The following is a 24,870-nucleotide window of genomic DNA, read 5'->3' as shown; positions in this document are numbered from 1 at the left end:
CACCTATCGTCGTCGGACATTTCCTTTGGTGTGTAAGCGTGTATTAGTACATGTTAACGATATGCAAAAGGATATACGATGACGCGAGTTATCATTTCCAATGTTTCGGACTCACAGCCTGTAAGTTAACTCCTGTTAGCATTGCATTGTGACCGAATCTTTCAAACATGGTAAGGAGCGTGACATTTCCGGCTGACGTCAGGGGTATTCATGCCAATCACAACGTACAGATTAGCTGACCAATCAGGGACACAGCGTTTTTCAGATCAATGAGCTTTGTACAAAATCAATGTATTTGAGGAAGACCATAAACCACGAGAACACATTGTATTATACCAAATACACAAAATAACATTGTATTTAGCAATGCAATAGGTACCCTTTAATTAAAAAAATAAGTACAGGTCAGAGAGATTCTGAGTCACATGTCCTCCAGTTTACTCTATTGTAAACTTGGCAAGAGGGGCATCACAGATTAAGGCTTTTTAGACACGTTCTTGCTCTCCAAAAACCACTTAAACCCAGCCGAGTGGAACAATTGGCTGCGAGAAAAAAAATCCATGAGTCATAGGGAGCCAGAGCCCATGTTTTGTCATTACCGCAAGCTGTTATCATCCCCATTATAGGGGCCAAACAGCTGAAAACGATTGGAAGGGGCTAAACTTGTTGATCGTATCGTGCGTTTGTTGTATTACCTTACACTGGACCACTAGAGCTGATAGGCTGGATGCTGTCTCGTCCACCTTCTTCCTCTCTTCTTCATCATCCTCATCATCGTCTGACCTGAGGCTCTTCTCACTCTCTTCCGGAGACTCTTTTTCTTCTGTGGAGTCATCCACCGTACTCTCACTTCTTTCCTCTGGTTCTGCACCCTCCTTGCTGTCTGCTAGGGGGGAGCGGACATTGTCCCGGGCCTCTACACGCATACGTGTGATGTTGCCCTCCAGGAGGCGCCGCTGCACGATGCTGTGGGGCTGCTGTAGGGGCACACAGGAAGAGGAAGCGAAAGTGTCATAAACATGGCTGTTTGAGTCGCATACTACCATTAGTATTTCTGCATTATACAGCATGCACAGATTTTCTGCATTTGCAGTACACAAGTGTGTAATGTGTTCATCCCACAATGCAATACAGTCATCTTGGCCTAACATGATAATGCCTCTGTGAGAAATGATGTTGTTGGTTTGTACATTTGTCAGTGGAACATCTATCACTATGTTTCATTGCAGTACAGTTCACACATGTGAGGTAAACAGAAGGTCATGAAGTTCATAAAGCCAGCAGAACTTGTGTTGTTCCTTCCCTAAAGATATCATTAACTTTGAGCATTATTTGTGTAAGTGAATTGTAAAGGTGACGTGTGTGAGATAAAATCTTTATGATACATCATTGTTTTCAGACAGGTTGTAAGCACTTCCTCTATTTGTTGTTGTTGGGACAGTCCATGAAGGGCCCAACTGGGTCACTTGGGAGTTGGGGTTTTACGCAAAGTGCTGCAAATCAAATATGGTGTATCTTAAAATAAGTGACAAACAACACGTGTGTTGCAACATGAACACAGGTGCTGTGACAGTTTTTTTTTTTTTTTTGCTGTTAACACATGGTAACGGTGACAAATAATTTATTTTATATTGCATACATAACAATGTTGTAAAATATTTTTTTTATTCTGTTGTAAGGAAAACTGTGTTGTTTATGGTAGACTTGATATCAAGTTTTGTTCAGGATATATTCGAAAGGCAGTCACTGAGTCCTTTTGCACAGCAATACACACTATTAGAAAAATTATCCCTATTTGTCACTGGGGCAGTCCCCTTTTTTTTGAAAATATGCTAATTTTCCAGCTCCCTAGAGTTAAACATTTGATGTTTACCGTTTTGGAATCCATTCAGCCGATCTCCGATCTGGCGCTACCACTTTTAGCATAGCTTAGCACAATCCATTGAATCTGATTAGACCATTAGCATTGTGCTAAAAAAAACCCAAAGAGTTTCGATATTTTTCCTATTTTAAAGACTCTTCTGTAGTTACATCGTGTACTAAGACCGACAGAAAATTTAAAGTTGCGATTTTCTAGACAGATATGGCTAGGACTATACTCTCATTCTGGCGTAAGACTTTCTATGCTGTAACATGACTGCAGGAGGCGCAATGACATTACGCAACACCCGAAAATAGTCCCCCCCATAGAGGGTATGCACGTGACTTCACCTTCGGCGAAAGTGACTGCGGTTATGGCGACGGAATTAGCATAGCGTGAAAGCGCGTCTAAAATGGGAAAAGTATTTGTGTGATCGACTGTGCTCAACAGATTCAACAAAAATTTGGAGCTTTGGTCTTTTTCCAGACTGCAAAAAACACTCAAAGGAGAAGTAAATCAGTAGCAGTAACCATATGTCAGGTATGTAAAATTTTGGGATAAAAGATCCTAGAAAAATACACCAATGAATACTCTTATTCTGTGTAATTGCAATGTTTTGTCAGTGAGCCTTCATTAAAGGACAAGTTGGGTATTTTAGACTTAAAGCCCTGTTTTCAGATTGTTTATGATGAAATAGAACGGTTTTGACTGAAATTTCGACATATGCGGTTGCCCAGAGAATTTTCGGGTGTTTCTTGTGTCACCTCTCATCTCTACAATGGGTTTAGTGGTGCACTGGAACAATCCTTCCTGGAATGCATTGGACTTTCGTTTACAAAGAGTGAAACTCACCGAGTGGTCAGGGGTGTTCACTGGTGTGCTCACACAAAAGTCGCTGCAAAAGACGCATTCCAACAGGTTTTATCGTATTTTTGCCGACTCCATTGACTTGTATTAGATGTGCTGTGAGGTACGGTATTACTCCGCGCCGGGAACTTTGTTTCTATTCTTGCAATTGGCAAAGGTGGATTAGCGCCACCACCTGGGCTGGAGTGTCTGTTATTCAAGCTCTCAGCGGAAGAATATACGGGTGTGAGGCGTTTGGAAAAATAGGTCCACAAGTTAACAACGAATGCTAAAACAGCTGTTGGAAAGCATCTTTTGCAGCGATCTTTGTGTGAGCACACCAGTGAACACCCCCGACCACTCGGGGAGTTTCACGTCTTTGTAAACGAAAGTTTAATGCATTTTAGAAAGGATTGTTCCAGTGCACCTATAAACCCATTGTAGAGGTGGGAGGTGAAACACAAACACCCGAAAATTCTCGGGGCAGCCGCATATGTCGAAATTTCAGTCAAAACTGTTCTATTTCATCATAAACAATCTGAAAACAGGGCTTTAAGTGTAAAATACCGAACTTGTCCTTTAAAAAACATCCCTTATGATGAGCCTTGTGTTCTGAAAAAGTGGGATGGTTTAATAGTGTTAGGCAAGACAATTTCGAAACTCTTTTTGACCGTGATGCTAATGGTCTAATCAGATTCAATGGATTATGCTAAGCTATGCTAAAAGTGCTAGTGTCCCTTTAAAAGGTCCTAATATTTACCATTTAGATACAGATATGTATACATTTGGTACCAATATGCACCTCTGAGGTACTTATATGAACTCTTTAGGTGCACTTTAGGTGTACTTTTTGAAAAGGTACCACCCCACTGACAGCTGTCATTTCTATGGAAACATGGACAAGACCAGACTGCAGTTTTATTTAATTTTAAACTGCATCTGGCACTTCATTACTACAGTCAGGGCTCCAGACTGCCACCAAATGGTGGCATTTTGCCACCAAAATTTGAGAGGTGTGCCACTGAATTTTACATCCAGTCGCACATGTGCGACCAGTAAATTTGACCACTTTTTTTGTAATGTGACACTGAATTTGAAACAGCACATTGTACTTTCTCCATCTATCATTAAAGAATTTATTAGTAATAACAGTGAAAATTTGTAGAAATGTGAATATTTGGTTAGCATGTTGATTTACGGTGTGTGCCCCTAAATTTTCTGGTTGCGCCCCTAAAATTTACAGTTGGGCTCCTAGTGAAAAAAGTTAGTCTGGAACCCTGACAGTTATGAGGACCACCTGAAAGTACCTATCAGATACTCTCAAAGGGGAAGTTGAAGAAACCAAAATTTGAACAGCCTTCTCTTCTTCCTCCACATTATATCTGTTCCCAGCATGCTGGTCATTCATAACTCAAAACATATGCTCTGCCATAAAGATGCTTCAGGGGATGCTATTGTAGCCCAGTTCAAGCCTGTTGATATTTTTCCACTGTCATTCTTGAATTTATTACCAAAACATTATTAGGTGTTTCCTCCAGCTACAGAACAGCAGCATCGATCCACAGCTGTGCAATAGAGGAGATGCTGTTGAATAATTTAGTAGGCTTTGCGTATTGACAAAATAGCAGTTTGATGTTTATTGTATTCAGCTAACTATCTGGGAACTCAGTTTAGTGTCTAAACTCAGCGTCTAAACTGTGAATCACTACCAAGACCAGTTTGCCTTACTGCTGCAAGATCAACAAACTTATTATTTATTCTTGAACCTGCAAATCAACAGATTTTTATCTTTAGCCTGAATGTGAATGTGTTGTGTGATGAAAACTCTCATTGTTCTAAGCCACATGAAGTCATTCTGACTGTCGATGGCAGCAAAGAAGCTCATTTGAACCCAACGTGATAAGATGACCTCCATATGAGCCCTTATGTTCTTGTTGACACCCGCTTAGAGAATGAGTTCATACCATGTTAGGTAAAACCAGCCAGCTGTGACTCGGGTATTGACGCTTTTAGATCATTTGTTCTGCAGTTATAGATAAAAAGGTATAATATGATGTTTATCATCGATGTTAGGAAAGTCGATACATACACTGTCAAAAAATAAAGGGGTCAACATGTACCCCAGCTGTCACTGGGGCTGTACCTTTTCAGAAAGTACAGCTTTGCACCTAAAGAGTACCTGAGATTGGTACCAAAGAGAGTTTATTAGTACCTCAAATATATATAATATAATATAATATCAAAGGTACATATTGGTACCAAATGTATATGTAATAGTACATATTAGGACCTTTTTTAAAGGGGAGATATCATGAAAATCTGACTTTTTCCATGTTTAAGTGCTATAATTGGGTCCCCAGTGCTTGTATCAACCTAGAAAATGTGATAAAGATCAACCCAGTAACTTAGTTTTGGTAAACCATTCTTTGCAAACATGTGGAAAATAGGTCATTGAAATTTGGCTCCTCTTGTGATGTCAGAAGGGGATAATACCACCCCTTTATCTGCACTATCCAACCACAGGGCTGCCATTTAGTGTGGAGATCAGCTCATTTGCATTTAAAAGGACACACCCTGTACTTTCCTGTCGTCTCCTTAAATTCTGTCTATCAAATAAAGGCAAAAATGGCCCAAAAAAATGCAATAATAGCATTAGATGACGCACTGCAGTGCCAAATTTTGAACATGCTTCAGGTCAATTTGTTTTTTAATTTAACATATGCTGGGTTGTTGGGTCAAAAAGAAACATTTTCTGGGTTAATTGCTGTTAATTGTTAATTGCTGGGTTTATCCCCTTTTTCACCCAACGTCTTTTGGAATGCAGTTGTTTTTTGACTGACAGCTAGGCACCATTACATCACAACTGTGTTGTGTTTGACTAAGGAGGACATAGAAGAGAGATTGGTGGGTAAATGGCACAGTCAGGATTTTAGTTTGCACTGTTATCTTTAATCATCACATTGCTCTGTGATGAATCTGTGATGAATGAGAAGCGACAGGAAATAGAGAGTTGAGGATTTTGGATTCACAATAATGTATAGTACATACAGTTTGGGTCCGTTTGTACCTGTATTACTTTGCCTGCATTAAACATATATAGCTCCGCCACCTTCATCTTAACTGTTTAATGTAAATACTGTTGTTGAGTCTCAAAAATCTGTCCACAAACAAATGTCCAGGTCATATTTTACCCCAAAATCAACAAAAAAGAAATATAAAAATGCGTTTTGTAACATAAATACACCCATTTGCAGAAGCAGACGATACTGTAGTGTAAACAAACAGCATTGTATTATGTTATTAATTATATTATAATTGTATTATTTATTAATTTGAGTAGCTGCTTATATGTTGTTTGAATAAACTCATTGTAACTGCATTACAGTAATGAGAATCTTAATACTGATAATTATGGGGATTACATAAAAACAATGCAAAGAAAGTGTAATAGGCGTCATTTTCATGTAAAATAGTATTTTTTTATGTGACCAGTCATTAATATAGAGTAAACTATACTACTGCTACTGTAATGTACTGTAATGCTACTCGATATCATCCATTGTGTTTGTTTGCTATTAGCTGATGCTCTTAATGACCATCAGGTTGATTGGGTTAAAATGAAACATCAACACTTTATAATGAGCTGTGTGTCCATGCATTTGTGTACGCGTGTATGAGGTGAAAGGTTAATGGAGAAAGCTTCCTTGTTGCACGTACATTTTTTCAGTTTAATCAACTTAAAATTACAATTAATTTCAACTTTCTTGACTAGTGAGGTGTTGCTATAAATTAAAAAAATAACTTTTTCGCTAATTCAACTTAATATTTTTAATTTTTAGCAACTCTTTACGGGGCTTATAATGCTGCGTACAAACCAAATGCGAAGCATTGCCTTTCTCACTAAAGATTACTTACAGGTTTAACTTTGTGCCATGCAAATTTTTCACTTGAGTTAAATTTTTTAAACTATTTAGTTTTTGCTGCAATTGCGCCACCCAATTTGCTTCATTCGCATCACCCCACATGAGTTCCCATCTTTGCATTGACTTTGCATGAAATCTACTTGTGAAAATCCTTAAATTCGCATTTGTTGTGTATGCCTCATACAGAGTTGCTATAAATTATAAATATTGTAAGTTGAATTAGCGTAAGTTATTTCAACTTTTTTTTTAATTTATAACAACTTCTCCATTGTCTCACTGTATTTGATAGACAGTTTTTAAAGAGACGACAGGAAAGTACGGGGTGGAGAGGGGATTCAAACTCGGGTTGCCAGAAGTGCGTCTGCACCATATGTCGACCCACTGTCTACTCTGTATTATTGCATTTTTTTTAATAATTATTCTCAAAGTAGCCTTGTCTATCATATTAACTGAAGTACGTTTTTTAAGTAACACAGCTTTTAATTTTTACAGTGTAAGGGGCGGTTCACATATCGCGTCTTTTACGTGCTCAAGTTCGTTATTTCAAATGTAGGCGCGCGGTATGCGCGCTCATAACGGTACATTCACACGGGGCGTAAGCGTTAACGCTTCCCATTCACTTTTCAATGGCTGACCTCATGCGTTGCTGAACCGAATTGTGGATCTGTCAGCGCCGCGTCACTGCCATTGCTCACGGCAGAAGCTGAACATGTCTTAACTTTTTAAGCGCCAACGCGTGTGTCAGCCAATCAGATCGCCTTATGCAAATGACCTAGGCAGAGTCAGACAATTACGTTTATGGAAGACCTGAGCATGTGTTGCGGCCACTGCTATTGGCTGTTGGCCACGCTTCAAACAAGCCTTCCGTCAAGCGGTTACGCCCCGTGTGAATGTATCGTAAAGTTTTTCCAGGCGCATCCGCACCGCATCGAGTTAAAAACATTTCAACTTTTCAGAATGCCGCAAGTGCACCGCAGGTCATGTGACAAGAACCAACCAACGGTCACGTTTTTAGAAGCGAAATATAAACTGCCCTTGATGCTGCGATGCAAGGCATCGCGTTCCTACCTAGATTACTCGCAGGATTTGTGTCATGCTAATTTTTCACTTGAGTTGAATATTTTTAACTATTTAGGTCACAATTTGCTTCATTCGCGTGAGTTCCTGTCTTTGCACTTTATATGTAATCTACTTGCGCAAATCGTTGAATTCGCGTTTGGTGTGCAATGTAAAAAGTAAAGGCTGCGTAACTTACTTCAATTGGTAAACCTAAAAAATGTCTCACTTAAAGATATTAAGATATTATAATTTTCTCACATAAAATATTTATACATTTTCGACTTAAAGGTGCAGTGTGTAAATTTTAGCAGCATCAAGTCATGAGGTTGCGAATTGCTCACCACTCGCTTTTGAAACACATAGAGAAGCTACAGTAGACGCCACCGGACAAACATGTCATCGTCGGAGACAACTTAGTAAAATAATTAGTCTGTTAAGGGCTTCTGTAGAAAAATGGCGGCACAAAATGGCGACTTCCATGTAAGGGGACCCTCGGTGTATGTAGATAAATAGGTCTCGTTCTAAGTAAATAAACACACAACGGTTCATTATAAAAGTTTTTTTTACACCCCTGAATATATACTTTTGTATATTATTTTGCATTTCTGTCAAGAGATCCTTCTAAAAATTACACACTGCACCTTTAAAGTGAGAAAATTTAAGTAAAAAAAACTTCAATTGGTAACATTTTATGCGCTACCAACTGAAGTAATTTTTTAAAGTGTACTAGTCAAGAAAGTTGAAATGAATTCTAAATTAAAGTTGATTACATTTTAAAAATGTATTAGCAAGCATCCCTATTCTTAAAGTGAATTCAGATTTCAATTTCATTTGTTTTTCATAATTAGATTTCCCATGTTTAAAATAAAACAAATATAATGTGTAATAAAATCTGTTATATATGTATATTACCAGGACTACAAGTGCTGTTGCTTACCATTTATTTGTCAGAAAGAGATTATTTAGTCTGTTCATTATTTAGTCAGCTGGATCTGGGTTCATTCACAGACCAGATTGGATTGATTTTGACAGGATTGATCACAGCGTCTTTGTCTCTTTCCCCTTTTTTCCCTCTCACAACAAGCCTTTGCTACAGTCACTGATTCATGTAGCTTTGAATTAGAGTCGCTTTTATGTTGTACCGAATCTGATTCATCATATTTGTAAAGGCTCTATATACTATAACCTTGTGCATCTGATTATATAAGACACATACGGCCCCTTAGGAAAGACAGAGAAAACAACGTTATGAATGATATGCAGTCAAGGTAAAACAGGGTGACATAATACAGTTACAAAACATGGCACGTACAAAAGCAGGCTTGATAGTTAGAATTTTTCAGAAATACAAATATTTAATTTAATGTGACTGCATTAATTCCTGTTAAAACCTCTTCTTTACAAAAAATGTGTTTATTGTTATTGTAAAATATGGGGAAATGAAGATTACATTCAAATGTCTCTTCTAAATAATATTTAAAAGTCTTTTTAACTTGTGGATGCGATGAGCACATGTGAATTCTTGTGAATTATTCATGGTTTATTTGATTAATTATGAGAATTTAGATGTGTGTTATTGAATGTGCTATTTAGCGACCCCGAACCAAATGAGACAAATTTCTGTCCTGACCCAACAGAGCTGATTTTTGTAATAGCAAAAAGCATGTTTGATCTACTGTAGGGTGGAACAGCATGTCCTAGGAAACACATTGTACCATTGAATTGTGGGTAAATAGAGGTCAATGGTTATTAATTGCGAAATGATTGTGAATGATGGGAGCTTGCTGAATGACTCAAGGGGTGCTGCAGCTTTTATACCAGCAGTGTACCTGCCCGAGTGTTTTTTATTTCACACATCTCGCTCTCTCGTGATAACTGACTAATAGCTAATTATCAGACCGCAACAGGCTCCTCTCCCTCATTCAGAAAGTCATGTGACCTGCCTAATGGTTGCTCTCCCGTACTAATCTCTTGCCTCAGCACCAGACATCCTCTCTGACACACAACATGCACAGCCAGCTGCTCTCTCTCTCTCTCTGTTCAACCTAACCCTTTCTCCTGCTTTCTTTTCACTGAAGAATAATCTAGTTCTAGCTCTAATGTTACCATTATTTGATTGATTATATATTATTTGATACTAATTGACAGAACTGAGAACTGCAGACCCGTTTCTCTTCTTCCCTTCATTGCCAAGACTCTTGAACGTGTGGTGTTTGACCAGCTCTCTTCTTTCTTTACACAAAATAACCTCCTGGATAGCAATCAGGTCTGGTTTCAAAAGCGGTCACTGCACTGAGACTGCAATGCTCTCAGTCATTGAAGCCCTAAGGCAGGGCAGCCTCCAAATCATCTGTGCTGATCTTACTGGATCTATCTGCCACTTTTGACATGGTCAATCACCACATCTTTTGTCGCACCTCATGGCTGTGGGTGTCTCTGACACAGCGCTTTTATGGTTCAAGTTGTACCTCTTAGGTAGTTCATTTAGGGTGTCCTGGAGAGGTGACGTTTCAGTACCGGGGTACCACAAGGCTCCGTGTTAGGACCACTGCTCTTTTCGATATACATGACATCCCTGGGTTCTGTCATTCAAAAACACGGCTTTTCCTATGACCCCACAGTTTCTGACGCATCTCAGCAAACCTGAGAAACATCTCACTATGGATGAAGGATCACCATCTTCAGCTTAACCTTGCGAAGACAGAACTTCTTGGCATATCATCTGAAGTGGTCATTGATGATCAGCTCAGTTTTACAGAGCATTTTGCCAGCACCGCCCGCTCTTGTAGATTCATCTTCTACAATATTAGGAAAATTAGACCTTTCCTAAATGATCATGCTATTCAGGTCCTAGTCCAAGCTCTTGTCCTGTCAAGGCTGGACTACTGCAATGCGCTACTGGTTGGACTTCCAGCCTGCACAACCAAACCCCTACAGATGATTCTGAATGCAGCGGCAAGAGTGGTCTTCAACGAGCCAAAGAGGGCGCACGTCACTCCTCTCTTTGTCAAGTTACACTGGCTTCCTATATCAGCTCGCATCAAATTTATAGCTGTGCTCCTGACCTTTAAAACCACCACCTCCATACCTTCACTTGCTTATACAGGCTTACATACCCTCTCGATCCCTGCACTCTGTCACAAGGTTTGTGGTGCCATCTCAAAAAGGGAAAAAAACATTAACGCATACCTTCTCAGGAGCTGTTCCACAACTGTGGAATGATCTGCTGGTCGCGACACGATCTGCTGACTCTGTAGCCGTCTTTAAGAATCGGCTAAAAAACCCATATCTTCCGTCATTACCTCACTTGTTCAAAAATTTGCAAATGTATGAATTCATAAAAATTAGCCACCTCGTAAAATACATACGAATTGCTGTGAGATAGCGTTGGCATTTCAGAAAGTCATGTCATATATAAGTTGGATAATTTTACCTTCTTTATTACATAGCTAATTACCAAACATGTAAATATGTGGGCATTAAATGTTGATTTACTGCAAAAATTTATATTATAGTAAATGTGGATAAAGTGATTCATTATACAAAACAATCAAACAAAAAATCTCTCTGAACCAGTTTCGAATGTGGCACATGTAGGTAGCGTTGTTACATACAGTATATACAGTTTAGCTTTGTATATTTTGACTTGAAATTATATTGGCTAATCGGAATTAAAGGAGCCATCATGAAGTGACTGTTGAGCTTCATGATGGGTTGGCATGCATGCAGCCCGCCACAAGCACCTCTGTGCTATATCTCACACACACACATACACACACACAGTGACTGTGTATGCTCAGTCACCTTTATAAACAGTGACAAATGCACAGCCTTGGACCATTTCAAAAGGCAATTCCAGCATAGCAACTACATTATCTTTTCATTGAAAGTAAATAGTTAGAAGAATTTCTATCTCAATCATCATCTCCTGCGCATAAGTGCCAATCTGAGTTTGCCCTTTACTTACTCGAACTGCTTTGGTCTCTACTAATTTAATGAGAAAGACAGAGATAGACTGGAGATGGCCTAGGGGCCAGAGAGCTGCAAAACAAACTTAGAGTTACATAACAGCAACAATTTCACGTGACCCTTGGTATGAGGGCAGCAAACTGTGAACACATCCACTCTCATAGTCATCATATGAAGAGTTCAGATGCCAAAGCCTCTAAGTGCACCTGACATTTTTTCTTGTAATTGAACATTTTTTATCAGGCTCTTGTGTTGTGTTAAGGTTCAGTAATTTCACTTTAATGGCAATAAAAAGGTTGTTAGTCAGTAATTTAAATGCTTTATTTTCACAAATGTCACTTTGGTCATTTCATTGATATTTAAAACATATAATTGTCTTTTGCTGCAAACGCCTTTAAGTGCGTGCAAGCATTTATTTATTTAAAAATCCACTTCTTTGGATAAGACATAGTAAACAGTTGCAAAATCACTAAAGATGCAACTAATTCGAAAAGTAAATTGAAGAAATTGAAACGCACATTAGGGGGCGCTATGATGCATGTCGACAGACGCCACGGGTGTTTGAACAGAAACTGTTATGTGAGACAGAGGTAGTTATAAACGCGATGTGCAAAGTAAACTTATTTGTGGTGGCCAATTTTAATTTTGTGGCGGCACATTCGCGACGTGCACGTCAGTATTATTTATGCTTTAATGCAACTTAATTGAGGCTCAGCGGAGCCGTCGACTGACGCCACGGGTGTTTGAACAGAAACTCATGTGAGACAGGTAGTTATAAACGCGATGTGCAAAGTAAACATCTATTTGTGGTGGCCAATTTTAATTTTGTGGCGGACTGATAAATAAATAAATGTATGGGAATGTACAAGGACGCTCTCTCTTGTATGATGTCACAGCCGTATGCAGCGCAAATATAACGACACGCCTATAATTCCTCCCACTGCGAAGTGATACTAAACTCAATGGAAAAGCTAACCACGCCAAAGTGAGGTGAGCTGACCCGACCCAAACTAAACTAAACCGTGGGGTACTATGCAATGGAAAAGCGCCATAAGACAGCCACTAACATAATGTCCCAAACTTTTGAATGGTAGTTTATTTAAATACCTGGTAAGGCACTTTGGTTTAAAAGAAAGCCGTGATTTTGGGATTCACTTCAATAGGACGAAAATACAGTCAGTCAGATGCAAAATGTACAGGGCCGTCACAAGTTCTCTCATATCATCTCATATTTAAACATCAAATGACAAGAGATACCAGAGAGCAATACGAGCATTACATCTTGACTGAGAACAGGTGAGAGGACACCACACAGCTAATCGCTAAAATGCTAGCAAAAGCTGCTTAATGTTATGCATTTTGTGCAGATATATGCACGTTGTATAATACATTTATGTTGTATATAAGGCTTAATATTATGTAGTGCGTCGTCATATAGAAACTGCATCAGTTTGGGTTTATTAACCCTTTAGATTCATTTCATCACACAGCTTTTCCTTTAAGAGGTTTCTGTTAAAAACATTTAATTCATTAATAATCTAGTATGTGTTCATTTTTCTGTCATAGTTTCTTCAAAATTAAGTTTAATTTGAGTGTTTTTAATACAAATATTTTAACTTTCACCATGATGTTCCTTGATTGCCCCGCCCCCAGTTAATCGAGAACTTGTTTTTCAGACCTATGGATTAATCGAAATGAAAAAAAAGACATAAATGCACATCCCTAGTCATTATCTATTTTTTTACGGAGGTGGCGATTAGCGGCTTTTGTGCCTGAGCTTTTCATATATAGACAATACTACATCTATCTGAATGAATACAACACAATCCCATAAGCAAAAAAAATTCAGATGTGAGATCTCTTTAATATCTCAGTTGGTTTCCCTAGACACAACGAGATTAAATTAAGAGCTAATAGAAAACTTCTGCTTATATCTCCTGTGTCTTAGATATTTCTCATTGGGAAAAGACCCAGAAATCTCATAAATGTCTTCATTAAAGTTACAAAAGAGATCAGTTCAATGAGTTCCATGTTATTAAAAATTTCTATACGAATTTAAACATGATTAGGTTATTTTAGCTTTACAATTTACATAAATTTTATAGCTCCTAAATGAATTTCAACAATGATTAAGGGCCCTATTTTAACGATCTAAGCGCATTGTCTAAAGCGCACAGCGCAACGTCTAAATGGGCGTGTCCGAATCCACTTTTGTTAATTTAACAATGGGAAAAATGGTTTGTGTGCCGAGCGCGTGGTCGAAAAGGGTTGGTCATATTGTAATGGGAGTTTTTTGGGCGTAACATGCAGTAAACCAATGAGAGTCACAGCTCTCATCCCCTTTAAAAGCAAGTTGCGCTGGCGCTATGTCTAATCCCTATTTAGATGACGGACTTTGTAAACTGAAAAACTAAGCGGAGGAAGAAGATCCCCAGTTTAAGATTAATGTTAAATAATTGTGTTGTTTTTCACTTGTTATGAAATTGTTATTTTTTTATTAAAACCTTTAAAACCCGTTTTCTTTTAGTCATGGAAGTAAAAAGCAGGCTTGTAATTGCTTTAAATGTATGGCTATCCAATATCATCAAAACATAATTTACAAGTATGTAAGATAAGGTTTGTACTCTAAAAATACTTTATTTGTAACAAACAGGAGATAAAGAATTTACAAACGGCTCTCCTCACGTTTCAGCACTTTGGACAGCGGGTTTTTTAGCAAAGAGTTTTTTTAAGCATTACTTACAAATGTTTCTCATCTCGCCATATCCACAGGTACAGAGTCATCATATACAATAAATCCGTGAGGTAGCATTAAAAAAAACATTTAAAAACGGATGCATTTGTTCAAAGCAAAGCATTTATTTACTTACCAGGCTACAGGTGAAGCAGCTCTTTGCGCCTTCTAATGTCTTATAATTAGTCCTCATTTATGTCCAAGAGACTCAATAATAATCTTTTACATTCAATCCTTTAATCTTTCATATTTAAAAGCATTTTTGTGATGCTGCGCATTCATGTAGTTTGTGATAAGCAAGCGTTGTCCTCCCGTTTATAGGCGCATTTTACTAATGCGCTCTTTAAATAACAAAAAACACATTGCGGCATTGACTTTAGACTTTAGAGCAGGTTTTTGTTGGTCAATGGCGTAGTCTATTTTAGTTGCCTCAAAATAGCAACGCGCCAACAATGCGCCTGAACACACCTCGTTTTCAGACCAGAACGCCCATGGGCGCAAATGCATTTGCTATTTAAACAACGCAGCGCTAAACGTGAAAATTAGGGGGGAAACTAGCGAAAGACACTTGCGCCGCGCATTGTGTAAGATAGAGCCCATAATGTATATGTAAGGAATAATTGACGATGAGCCATTGAATTATAAGAAAATAATGCACACCCAAGGTTACACTGCGGGTGTGCATTATTTTCAATTATACCACGGGTCTGTTGAATGCTGCATTCTGATTGGCTGAGAAAGTTCTATGTCAAATGTCTTAAAAATAGGCACCAGAGCAATTTTTGTGGTAACCGTGGTATAAGCGGAATAATTGACTCCGATGCTTTGAATTATTTGAAAATAATGCACACCTGCGGTGTAACCCTTGGTGTGCATTATTTTCTTATAATTCAATGGCCCGTCGTCAATTATTCCTTACATAATTCAAAGGACTGGAGTCAATTATTCCAGTTATACCACGGTTACCACAAACATTGCTCTGGTGCCTATTTTTAAGACCTTTGACAAGTTAGGTTTGCGCTTTACTGAAAAATAATCAACACCCATAGAACACTCCTCAGCCAATCATAATACAGCATTCAACAGACCCGTGGTATAGTTTTATTTGCATCTCTCCCAAGCAATTTTTTGAAAGAAATCCAAGACAAACTTGATACTTAGAATGAGATGAGTTTTCGTTTTTAGCTGAACATTTCCTTCAAAGCGTTCTTTCAAAACCTGCTGTTGAGGTTCATGGTGCAAGAAGACAGAAGCATCTGTCTGCCTGTCACCAGATATCCATCTGTCTCTGTCTGACTCGCCGGGACAGGCGTGACACCACGGTGCTTTCCCCGGGTGTCAAGATTGAATCCGGTAAATAATTCCTTATGACAGCCATTGCGAATCGGGCAGAGAAAAGAGAGAAAGATAAAAATGCTCCTGACATTAACACTTTTTCAAGCCAGATGGTGATGAAATACAAATACAGAAAGAAATTATATTCCCTAAGACAGCCGGTTATCTTTAGCTCCAGAGTTTTTCTGCAAGCGTCTGTCTCTGGAAAGCTGTGACAGAGAGTGTGTTTTTACTGAGCCTTTTAGAAGACAGCTTCAGCTTTGCCCTGATGCTGGGTGCAGAGATAATTTAAATAGGCTGTATAATCACAGGCGCATAAACATATAAAAATGCACGAGTGCATGCCTGAAAGCACTCACACGATGGTGAGGGTTTCTTGGAGTGCGCGCTGGGAATTTGGTTATTTGTGCCATCTAATCAATGCAGCGGCAAGGGATGACAGCAGGACAGTTAGTTTGCTCTCAGAGAGAGAGAGATTGAATGACTTAGACAAACAAATGCAATACAATTTGGACTTTATATTGGCCAAATTCTTGGTCTAAACAGGGGATCAAAGTTTAGCATACACTGTCAGTAAATAAGGGTCAAAAAGTTGTCCCTAGCTATCACTGGGGCAGTACCTTTTAAGAAAGTCCTAATATCTACCCTTTAGGTACAGATATGTACACATTTGGTACCAATATGTACCTTTGAGGTACTAATATGCACTCTTTCATACCAACCTCTGAGGTATTAAAATGGCCTTTCAGTGCAAAGGTGTACTTTTTGAAAGGGTACCGTCCCAGTGACAGCTAGGGTCCATTTTTTTGACAATTTTTTCTGATACAGGGTTTCCACAGGTCCTGAAGTTTGTGAATCTTGGGGGTTTTTTTTTATGCAAGAAGTTTTTTGGAAAAAAATCCATATTATTAGCTGTGTAGAGTAGGTTAATATCATAAAAATTGTAGATTTTTTAAGCACACGTGCTTAACTGTTCACTTATGCTTATATCTTTTGTATGTGAATGTTGATTTATACCAAAATGCCTTTTTGCATAGTTGTGTTTAACACATGAAAATGTCTCGGGTTACGTATGTAACTGTTGTTCCCTGAGAAGGGAACGAGACGCTGCGTCTCCCTTGCCATACTTCCTGCGTCTCTGTAACCCCGTCTTTGGCAATATTTCAGATAGCGATATGCTTCCTGGCTTCCGCGTCACCCTGTCTTTGTCGTTAAGCCTCACCATAAGTTGAATTTGATATACACATTCAGACGCACTTACCCCTGGAGGCGTCCCAAAAGTGTCACCGCAGTGACGCAGCGTGAGTTTCCTTGAAAGGGAACTGTAACAATGTATCTTAAAAGGTAACACAATGTAACCTTGCTCTCACTTGAAATGTGTCCCCACATTTAGTCCTTGAATTTGAACCTGGAAAGTCCTTGAAAGGTCCTTGAATTTGAAGTTAACTAAGGTGTGAGAACTCTGATAGTGTAGCATTTTCATATAGCATCAACAAAAATGGTGATGTCAGGATGTCCTTTTAATGGCTTTAGAGAGTTTTTGGTGATTGGCTTTAAAAATAGTGCCCGTGAAGCAAAGATGGCATCCAAGTCACATGCTTCCAGGAGTTAAACACCAGCCGAGAAACTGCGATTGAGATGAATGTGATTATTTTCTAGACCTCCTTAGTTACAAGTACACCAGCTTCATAAAGAGGGTTTTTACATGCAAAAATGTCTGTATGGCTGTAAAGTTGTGTATGTATGGGCTTAGATCAGGTGTTGGGGTTACAACGTAGATAGTATTGCATTGGCAGAGCAAAAGGCCATGGGTTTGATCCCTTAACTCACATACTGATAACATGTATATTTTTAAATTCATTGTAAGTCGCTTTGGATTATAGCATCAGCCAAATTTATTTATTTAAATAAAAATAAAATGGATGCCTCCACCATGATAAACGTTTAATTTTGCAATATAGAGGCCAAATTGTGCATACTAAAAATGCCAAGGGATTAAGCAATTATAATGAGTTTAATTCAACTACAATAAAGTCAATGGGATGTCCCCACCATGACGTGCATGTGTGTGTGCGACTGTGCGTGTAACTGTCATCCACCAGCATGAAGGGGATGCTAAATACCAGATCTACCGATGTGTCATAAACATCCACTATCGTGCCTGAGGCGTTAAATAATGCATCTTGTCAGCCATGCATGATGGGAAACATCCTAAACGGTATACCCATTCATTTGCAATTCGCTGTATTTACATACATAAATGCACAGGTGTCACCAGATTTTTATGGATGAACTAAACAGCACTTACCAGGTCTTTGGAGGTACCCAACCTCTTCAGGCCATCTAGGGGTAGAAGGTCTGCGGAGTCCTTGTGTGTGAACTGGGTGGCCTGCTTTAGTCTCCTCTGCTGGCGCATGATGGCTTTGTCCCTCATCTCTAAATCTTTTCTTCCTTCACTCATGATCTCCGTTGAATGAAGATAACCGTCCGCTGATTATAACTTGACGCCTGTTGTGGCACTGACGGATGAGAGCCAGCAAAACTGTGACCCTGATACAGAGCAAGACAATCGCACACACACTTCCACCAATGCACACGCACGTGAATGCATGCAGATCACTATCACTCCTTTTCTTTGCTTAAAAGAATGAGAGAAAACGAGAAAAATGTCTAATATGTAAGTTTACAGGAATTACTCCTATTTAGTCCAGTACTCTGCTGTTGATTGACAGCTGTCAGTCCAGAGCAGTGATTGACATGGTTGTCATGGCGAAGCGTAGATATCTTCAGTCGGTCTCTGTCCCAGTGACGCCTGCTCTGTCCTTGCTGCAGAGGCTGAATGTGTCCTCATCTGTTTCGTTTTGGTTCTCGTATTTTATCTCCCCTCCCCTTCTCTCTCCGTGTCTCTCTTTTTCTCCACCTCCCTCATTTTTCTCCACCTACCTCCTCTCTTTTGCAAGCCTTAGTTTCTCAGACCACACTTTACAAACCACACTTTCATAATCTTTTCCTTTCTGTTCTTATGTTAGCTTTACAAAGCCACACCTTTAAGTTTATGGATTTCCTCTCATGACTTCCCACTTGCATGCACACGTAAACTAACAATCCTACAGTAGCATCAAGTGTACGCTGACAGGTCTATAATAGGCTTTCTTACGTAATTGTACAGATTGCTCATTAATCCAGGACACAGTGCCAGTGGTCACCGAAGCGAGACGCCTCCACCTTGCCATTCATGTCAAAACTACAGTTGTGCCCCTGAAGGAGATCTTCTCTCTGGCACGCATTTAAAAACAAAAGTATAGAAGCACACATACATTACATGCATACTAAGTGTTCATTTGATATGTAATCCAGTTCAGATGTAATCCAATAATATTAATTATGCACACTTAAAAATACTGGGTTAAGTTTTTTAACCCAGCATTGGGTCAAAAAGGCACTAACCCAGCTGTAACAAGCAATGGGTTAAAACAACCCAGCATTAATTCAAGTGTAATATTAATCATTAAACAATTTATTGATTAATATAAATAATTAAATATTAATATAATTATTAAAATTAGTAGGAATCCATATAACATTTCCCATTAACTTTTAACATATAATGCTGGGTTATTTTCAACCCAGCGTTGGGTCAGAAAAGGACGAACGCAGCCTTTGGGTAAATTAACTGAGAAATTTTTTATATTTGACCCAACAATGGGTTAAAACAAATCAGCACAGGTTAAATTACAACCCTTGTCCCTTTTTAATAACCCAGCAATTTTTAGTGTGAACACATTTGCTAGACAATTCGATATATATATTTCATCAGCATTGAACCCATGACCTTGGTGTTGCTTTACCAGTTGAGCCACAAGCTGTATGCTATGACTTATGGCTGTATGACTGGTGTTGAATGAGATGCCGTGATACAGGTATGGGGTTGATGGAGGACCAGATATGGGCTAATAAACCTAATAATAGACTCACATATCTCAATATGTGTGTGCTGAGGGCAAGAATTAAAACATATAAGGTAAGAATGTATAAAGTATGTAAGATATTAATTTGTACTTGTGTATATGCTTTCAACAGTACAGTTGCCTGTACACATACTGCATTTGATGGCAAGCTGGGTCTGTAGAGTATATCTGCTTTACACCTGGGATGGCTTGATAGATCAAAGTGTTGCTTCACCACAGCAGTGTCACATTAAACAGACATCCAAGGGCTCGTTTTTTCCCAGCTCTGATTTGCTAGGGATGTTATTATCAATTGGCCACATGATGTACAAGAGAAAATTTAAAAAGCGAACCCTCCCCCTACGCAACCCCCTTTTCCCAACCAGTACAAACCACGCTGGTGGCTATTTTAAAAGAGGTCACTGTAATACAGAACAGCCACTGTTTTTGCTATAGCCTGTTCTTCATTTGTATGGTTGCTATTTTATTCCATTGTGTTGAGATGTATTTTGAACGTGCGATTTAGTTTTAAAGGTATTATATTTTAATTTGCATTTCAATTATTTCCAATGAATAGCAGGAGAGAGAGAGAGAGAGAGAGAGAGAGAGAGAGAGAGAGAGAGAGAGAGAGAGAGAATGTGAGTATAGTGCACTGAAAATGTACATTGTTGTAGCTCCACCAAGTGGACAAAGTACACAAATGTTTGACATTTCATCTTCCGTTGATATATAAACAGACTGATTTAACCATGTTTGAACGTTTGTGCTCATTTTATTAAAAATAATAATAACAAGAGAGATAATAATTAAGATAGATCTTACATTACAGTCATGAGAATAATAATCCTGAAAATAATGACATGATTCAACGAAATCCTAGTTAATTTACCAAAAAGTAATTTACAATTTTCTATTGTTGCATTACTATTAATAATTATTATTTGTATTATTATTTTCATTGTTATTATTAATTGGTAGCATTAATAATAATAATAATTATTATTATTATTATTATTATTATTAATTCATTACTTCTAATTTAGGGGTGAAATATGACCTGTGATAAGTCAGCCATTAGGTAACAAGTTCAGTAGATAAAGTAAGCACTTTGGCATAAATTCCTATGTTACATTTAAATATTAATAATCCTGAAAATAATGACATGATACAATGAAATCCTAATAGTTAATTTACCAAAAAGTATTTTACCATTTTCTATTGTTGCATTACTATTAATAATATTAATAATTATTATGATTATTATTTTCATTGTTATTATTAATTAATGATTATTATTATTATTAATAATAGTTGTTATTATTATTAAAATTATTGTTATTATTAATAATAATTGTTGCTACGTATTATTATTATTATTATTATTATTATTATTAATTCATTACTTCTAATTTAGGGGTGAAATATGACTTGTGATAAGTCAGCTATCAGGTAACAAGTTTAGTAGATAAAGATAAATTTCTATGGTACATTTAAATCTTGCTTTTTTAATTTACATTTAAATTTGTACATTTTTCTATCAGGCGATCTTATATTAATCAAATTAATTCAGATCAGCATCTTTAGATAAGGTATTTCCGAGAATGTTAACATCCCAGAATTGGATCATCAGCCATCCACATGCCACCAGCCTCTCTATTCCTCACTTATACATGTGGCTTTTTTTCCTAAAACAAATGCTCAACTTTAAGACCCAAAGAAGAAAATTTATCCAAGACTCATTCAATCTGAGACACAGCTGGTGTCACAGCATGCAGAATACACCCTGTCTTTAGTTTGACAGGCTTAATTGACTGCATGACATAGCCTGTAAGAGGGTTTGTGAAGGATGAGGAGTGGGCCGATGTCCTTTCTGATGTGATGCGGCAGTTTGTCCGATAACACATCTATAACAGTGGTCTCCAACATGGTGCCCGTGGGCAACAGGTTGCCCGCACAGAGTCTGTGAGGTGCCCACCAAAGCACATTCTATTAATAGCCTCAATTTTAATATTACATCTTTTTTATATTAGCTTGGCTTCTTTAACATTTAAACCCCTTCAGCCCTGATTTTTCAGGTGTTTAATCCGGATGCCTTATTTTAATTGATTGATCAGCATTTTTATTGCTTTGAACCACAAAACAGTGGATGCAGGGTCTGAAGGTATTAAACAGTGATAAAACATATAAGTAAAATAAAATAAAATAAACAAGTAAACAAAAAGGTTTTGAGTAGACTATATCAAAAAAGTGGCCATCCAGATTGTTTTATTTATTGTGGTAGCCCTTGCTCACAAAAAAGGTTGGAGACCCCTGGAGTTTATGACATCCAGTAACCCCATTATGGCCTCTATTAAATAACAAATTTCTTTAATAACTTATTAAATGTTTCTAAACTGATAGAGCATTATGCCAGTATTACCATAGTTCATCTAATCCTTGGATTAAACATTTAACCATTAAAGTGTATACTTTGTTTGCACCTTTAGATAAAATGTATTCATGTGGGAACGGATATTTGAACAAATGAAATCAGTAAAATAGAGCCTTTTATTAACTCAACTCACTTGCATATTCAAGGCAACTGTGGAGATTCTCGTTTCAACCATCATCCATTTTAGATCAGCATAGTAAATGAAGTGTCAAATTACAAAATGAAAAAGTAAATTATAAACTACCTAACTCTTTACAAAATAGCGCTTACCTTTTTCTCAACAGGTCCTCTTAAATAAATTCAAAAACATATCACAGCGGTTTAGGTCAGACTTAGGTATTTGTGCAACACATTTTAAGACACCTCTCCCAGATATATTTGGAAGAAAATAAGACATTAACAGTCCAGATCAAAGTCCAGACTGCCCAGGCACAAAGGGGCGGTTTCCCAAACAGGGTTTAAGTCTAGTCCCAGACTAAAATTTATCAGTGTTTTGTCTCAAGATGCACACCAGTAATGTATTTTGTAAGGTATGTTTGTAAAAAAAAAAAACTCCTTAAATGTCCTAATATAAATAAGGCATAGCTGAATTAATCTGAACCCTGTCCGGGAAACCACCTCAAACAGTATACTTAGTCTCAGACTAAAATGATGTCCATCAATCATCATTCATGTTTAAGTAACTCACTGGTCCTCAAAGCGATAATTCACAAAAAGAAATCTGTCATCATGTACTCACCCTCAATTTGTATCAAACCTGCACTGAAAAAAATTATTCATTGAATTCAATCAATTTTCCAAGGCAAGCGGCTGCAATCAATTTATTTAAGCTACATTTAAACAAAACAATTAGTAAAGTAAAATTAAATATATAACTTTTGTTTAAATGTAGCTTAAATAAATTGATTGCAACCACTTACATTAAAAAATTGATTAAATTCAATGGAACATTTTTTCAGTGTGTATAAATTTCTTTCTTCTGCTGAACACAAAAGAAGATATTTTGAATAATGTTTATAACAAAGCAGACCTGGGGCACCATTCACTTCCATAGTAGGAAAAATCTAATACCATGGAATGAATGGTGCCCCAGATCTAACATCTTTATTAGGACACTATTAAGACATATCTTCATTTGTGTTCAGAACAACACTTTCACAAGTACAACTTGAGGCTAAGTATATAATGACAGTACTTTCATTATCCGTTTAATTTTTTAAACCTTTCTGTTATTTCTTAAGTTCAAGCATTTTTATTTTAGTGTTCTCATTTCACTCCGCAATTGTTTGTAGTGATATATTAGTTTATGTTGTTATATATATCTAGATATAAGGCCCATGCATTGGCATTCATTTTGTGCTTGTTGGGAATGTTTATGTGCTCTCTCCCTATGTAAATATATAGACACAGGTACCTTAACAGATGGTGATACTAAATACTGAGGGTTGTTTGCTTTATTTTGAAGTGATCATTTAAAGTTTTTTAGCGTTGGCTGCTGTCATTTCTGACCAGTCTTCCGATTGGCTAGGTTTGCTACAAAAGCAGTCTGCAGTCTTCCCAAGAGCAGTGTTGCTCATAGGACACTGGGCAGGTAAAGAGAACAAAGCAACATGTTTTGTCCCAGTGCGGGGAAACGTCTAAAAGCCTCCCAAGCATCTAAAAATATGTTATATTTGAGAAACACACGATGCTCCAGGCTGGTGGGCAAGCTGATGTCTCTGCTCATGATGTAGATACCGTCGTTGTGCAGCGTGCAGGTGAGATTCATGCCGGACTTGGATGTGTTCTCCTTTAGATACAACCATTCGCCCGTCTGCACGTTGTAGGTCTGTACCGTCAACACGTCCTCCGTCTGATTGGTCCTCCGTCCGCCAGCTTCTGCCGGTTCTAGATCATGCGTGTATCCACCCACTAGGTAGATGGTGTCTTCCAATGAGAGCATCTGCTGCTTGCGCACATGAACGGAGCAAGATTGAAAGATGGACCATGAGTCTAAGGCGGGGCAGTAGCGAAGAATGCTGGTGTTTCTATCTGAAAGGGAGAACAAGAATGAGATTTGGATAATAACATACAGCACGTCTATTTGTGTGTTTGTGAATGAATCCGGACACACCTCTAGCGGTGTAACCGCCCATGACGTAGATCATGCCTTGACACTCACATGCCGAGAACTCAGCCAGGGGATCCGGCAAAGACGACACGCACGTCCACCAGTCCTGCTCGGGACTGTAGCACTCCACCGTACCCAGACAATGACCGCCAACTGCATATAGTTTGCCACTGACTGCCAGAAGCTTGAAGTTGGATCTAGGCACAAAATAAAACACTTCTGGATCCCTTCTTTGGATATGTAGACAAATCAAAATGATCTAGCCAATCCTACCTTTTCTGGTTTAGGGGTGCCACGTGACTCCACTCATTTTTGCATGGGTTGTAGCAGTGGGCAGCTGAGATCTCTTGACTTGTCATTCTATACCCACCAACAATAAACAAGTAGTTATCCAGCACAGCAGACCCATAACCTCTAACATTGATCATGTCCGGAGGAAGATTATTGGCTAGAGGTTTCCAACGTTGATCTAGTTCATCATACCTCAACATACTCCACGGTTCATCCTGATTTGCCAGATCCAGACACGTATCTGTGAAATCTCCAATTGCAACTAAAGTGGCCATGCCTTTCATGCGCATATCCCTGATTTGATCCCGAAGATGCGCTGGCAACATCCGAAACTCCGGCCTGCGCAGCATCGGATGATAATAGC

At 38.2% G+C, this 24,870-nt stretch overlaps 2 protein-coding genes across 2 annotated transcripts in view; both read right to left on the bottom strand.

Annotated features, from left to right (window-relative positions):
- Positions 1-18,726, bottom strand: part of nrip2 (nuclear receptor interacting protein 2) — a 33,538-nt gene extending 14,812 nt beyond the window's left edge. Inside the window, exons 1-2 of the mRNA XM_055190478.2 lie at positions 18,036-18,726; positions 696-977 (exon numbers count right to left, since the gene is read on the bottom strand). Coding sequence (XP_055046453.2) covers positions 696-977; positions 18,036-18,188 — 435 coding nt within the window. The 5' untranslated portion in view covers positions 18,189-18,726. The remainder of the gene's footprint in view (positions 1-695; positions 978-18,035) is intronic.
- A 4,952-nt stretch (positions 18,727-23,678) lies between these two features.
- On the bottom strand, positions 23,679-24,856 carry klhl42 (kelch-like family, member 42). The gene is made up of 3 exons (XM_055190472.2): positions 24,489-24,856; positions 24,219-24,412; positions 23,679-24,136 (listed from the first exon to the last, which is right to left on the bottom strand). Exons 1-3 carry the CDS (start codon positions 24,854-24,856, stop codon positions 23,679-23,681), a joined length of 1,020 nt encoding a protein of 339 aa, XP_055046447.2.
- Between the last annotated feature and the right edge of the window lie 14 nt (positions 24,857-24,870).

Source organism: Misgurnus anguillicaudatus, chromosome 1 (assembly GCF_027580225.2).
Source record: "Misgurnus anguillicaudatus chromosome 1, ASM2758022v2, whole genome shotgun sequence".
NCBI lineage: Eukaryota > Metazoa > Chordata > Actinopteri > Cypriniformes > Cobitidae > Misgurnus > Misgurnus anguillicaudatus.
The sequence above is the reverse complement of the archived record's forward strand: the minus strand, read 5'-3'. Positions and strand labels throughout refer to the sequence as shown.